The following is a 3,746-nucleotide window of genomic DNA, read 5'->3' on the forward strand; positions in this document are numbered from 1 at the left end:
AAACACTGACCCCCACCTCCGTCTCTCCTCATGACCACTTGGTCACTCTCTAAAGTTAAAAACACTTGCAGATTATATATGCTTTTAATTTGATAAACACTAAAGTGTCTGCATGTTAGTGTCACAGAAATAAGGATAAGCGCTAACCGGACGTTAGCCGGAACTCGTCGAGAAAATATGGCGGGAGTGCTTCACCGACAGAATGCCGAAAAACGGATGGAGAAACAAATTGGCTGCATGTCTGGCTTCCTTCAGATCTTCAATCGCCAACAGATTTTGGCGCGAAAACGCATTCACTCCGCCAAGCGCCTCAATTCTTCCGCTGTAAGTTCTTCGTTTTCTGTTAATTAACAAGGGGCGGTAAATAATGTAATGCAATTAATATAATGATAATTGGAAAATGTGACTATTTGTGTATAGTATAGTTAAGATATTAAATTATAACAATATTTAAGATGTGAAAGTGATTTACAGGATGTCGGTGACTCGCCGGAGTCTTCTCAAGAACTAGGAAAGCCAGTGGAGAATGAGAACCAATCGCGGCCTCCAGGTGTCATTGCGAAGCTCATGGGACTGGAGCCGTTGCTACCGAGATCGGCGGCGGAATCTAGAGTTTCAAGAGATCACCCGAAACACATCGACTGCAACAATTTTCAACTGAAACAACCGAATCAATCACAAAAGCAAAGCAAAAGCAAAAGCAAATCAATGGTGGCAATGCATGTAGATTTCGAGAAGAGATTGAAGATAAGAGGAGTCGACCAGCAGTTGAACGATCTCAGCACATTGAAGCAAATTCTAGAAGTTTTGCAACTCAAAGGCCTTCTACACTCACCCAATGGCTCAAACCAAGGAAACTTCGTTCGAAATTTGCATTCGGATGAATTCAGCATTCACCTGAAACAATGGCGGTCGTTAGCCTCAAAAGTTGAACAACACATTAGATCTAGAACCGCTTCACCTAATAACCGGATCCAGAGTAACCTAAAAAGCTGCAACTCGATTAGCAAGTGGAAACCGTTGAGCGTTGAAATTATCGATAGCACACCTTCTACAACCGATTCAGAGGTATGCAAATGGTTCGTTTTATAGTAGGATCGGGTTTGCTGTCCAAAAGGGGTTTTGACTTGCGACACGGCTTGTTGTCCGTTTACCTGCCACTTTGTTGTAATATTTTGAGTTTAGCGATGAAAATCGTATGGTTTGATTACTAAAAAGTTTTAATCTAACTTGTGTTGATTACAGAGCTCCAGATGGGAGGATTGCAGAGACGGAAAGCGTTTGTTAGAGAGATGTGGCAACCTGCTTCACAGCATTGCGGAGATGAACAGGACCACCGAGTCATCGCCGAGTTCAGTGACGATTTTACCGAGTCCAGTGTCGGTTCTTGACTCAGGATTTGACAAGGACGAGTCGTCGTCTCCGTCACACAGCATTGATTTCAAAGGTAATCTAAAAAAGTGAAAAGTAAAAAGTAGAAAAGTAAAAACAAAAAACTAACCTTTATTACGTTCACATGACACTTGGCTGGCGTGGCATGATCTAGTTGGTTATAGTAGTTGATCAAAGTTAAGGCACTGTCATAAACGCCTGCATAATGTAGGAGGTTGCCATCAAATAAACTCCTACAGGGACATGATGAGTACAATAGATTTGTGTGAATCTTTTGACTAGTTAAATTAAAGATTTTGAAAATGGAGCACTTGATTAAACACCCTCTTCTCTCTCACAAATGCTTGATCCAGTCTGAGCGGGCACATGGGTCAGTAAAAACAAGTTAAGCCTTTAGACTCACATTTAATTAGCGTCTTCAAGTCCAAAAAATCTTATATATAGATATATTGTGAGAGGTAAAATAAATTCAAAGTAATGTATTGTTGTGATATTAAGCTTGGCTGTTACTAAAGCATTGGTCATGAGTTCAAAAATTGTAGTAAGCGAATGTTTTTTCTTAACAATTGTCATAAAAAAACCCAAAAATCTTATTTTGATTTAGGCCTTTACATTCATTGAGTCGGCCTTGAATCCTGGACAACACACTCGTTATGCATCATATCAATCCGTCAATCATATAATTTACAGATACCACATTCTTTAAACAATCATATACTTCTAAACTTGCATATTTGGTACCGTTGGCTGCCGGATGTGCTATAATGCTACTATGGGTAAGGTTAAAATGAAAACGCATTTGAGTTGTGAAAACCCGTGAAAACCCTATGTAACATCGTTTTTTTTTGTTACATGTAATATATGTTGTAACATTTAATAAAAAATATCGAAACATAAAAAAAATGTTTTGCTATTTTTTAACATTTTTTACTAATTTTTATATATGTTTTCAGGAGAAAGAAAAAGTTATATTTATATTTACATTTTTTATTTACTTTAATTGTGGATCACAAGATTTAAACATTAATTAAAAACATGTGATTAAAAATGGGTTTCTAAATTTTTCACAACTCAAGTGGGTTTTCTTTTATACTTATTAGTCATTCTACTATAATGTTTATAGTTTATCTTATTCACGTAATGTATCTATCTTACTCGTAGAAACCATAAATATTTGCATTCTATATGCGAATAATATTATTTGGATTTGTTTTCTTAAACAGCAACATCAACGGCTGATTTCGACGAGGAAAACTGGAGCCCCAAAATCTCACCAACAGAACAAGAAGAATTCATATCCGATGACCCCGATTTCATTTACATTTCAGAGATCCTTCGAGCATCACAACACCTTCGAGATGACTCCACCGTCTTCTTCTCAATCGAAAAACAACTCTACAACTCCGATACCACAAAAACTGTCTCCAAACGCCACCGGAAGCTCATCTTCGACGTAATATTTGAAATGCTGGATAGAAACAGACAGTTGCCGCCTTGGAAGACGTCGATCGAAGATTCTCGAACTTCAGTTAGACATATCTGGAATGAATTCCAGAGGATTCGAGAGATGGTTATTAGCAGCACAGGCACTGGTGATGGTTTAGTGGAATTGATAAGTTGTGCCCTTAAAAAGGATCTTGTTGAGGTTAAAGATTGGGACGAGTATCCGATCGATACATCGGAAGTGATACTGGACACCGAGCGATTGATCTTCAAGGATTTGGTGAGTGAAGTGATTCGAGATGTTGGCGAATATTCCGGCGAATGTAAGTTATACCGGAGCAGACGGAAATTAGTGTTTTAGAGGTTTATAATATGAGTGGCGGGAAAGAGTTTTGTTTTTCTCGTTTGGTATGGTTTTGTTTTGTTGTTTTTGTGTTTTTCATGTTAGTTTAGTTTCGCTAGTAAGCTATTACTATGTTATTAAGGGTGTAAATCGTGTTATTTTGGTGGGGGTTTTGGTTAGCCGGTTAAATTTTTTAACCATAACCTGACTTGTATGTTTATCTAGTGTCGTGTCGAACCCACTTAAATCGTGTGGTTTTCAGATTAATAAATAATGACTTGGTAATTATAAGGCTCCGATCCCGAGTGTTCTATTTTTGCTTGGGTTGGAATTACTCATTCACATAATTCAGAAATCAGAGTTAATTAAAACAAATTCGCGGAACATAAACATCGATCATTTATACAAACATCAAGTACTGGTTTTAATCAAAATAACATAAATTTTTAACATTTAACATAAATAGCGTGTGAATATTCTTCTTAATGATACCAGTCTTTATCTTATTGCCACGTGTCTTCATCAAACAACCTGCTTCATTCTATTCTCTGAGTACATACAAAAGTCA

The 3,746-nt window shown here is 37.3% G+C and overlaps 1 protein-coding gene across 1 annotated transcript; it reads left to right on the forward strand.

Moving 5' to 3' along the window:
• Positions 1-177: 177 nt before the first annotated feature.
• Positions 178-3,204, forward strand: LOC143596071 (uncharacterized). Its single transcript, XM_077074937.1, has 4 exons — positions 178-324; positions 475-1,068; positions 1,246-1,447; positions 2,616-3,204. Exons 1-4 carry the CDS (start codon positions 178-180, stop codon positions 3,194-3,196), a joined length of 1,524 nt encoding a protein of 507 aa, XP_076931052.1. The 3' UTR covers positions 3,197-3,204.
• The last annotated feature ends 542 nt before the right edge of the window (positions 3,205-3,746 follow it).

This window comes from Bidens hawaiensis, unplaced genomic scaffold (genome assembly GCF_021521415.1).
Source record: "Bidens hawaiensis isolate Kalapana, Puna unplaced genomic scaffold, B.hawaiensis_p1.1 tig00046017_1, whole genome shotgun sequence".
In the NCBI taxonomy this organism is placed as follows: Eukaryota; Viridiplantae; Streptophyta; class Magnoliopsida; order Asterales; family Asteraceae; genus Bidens; species Bidens hawaiensis.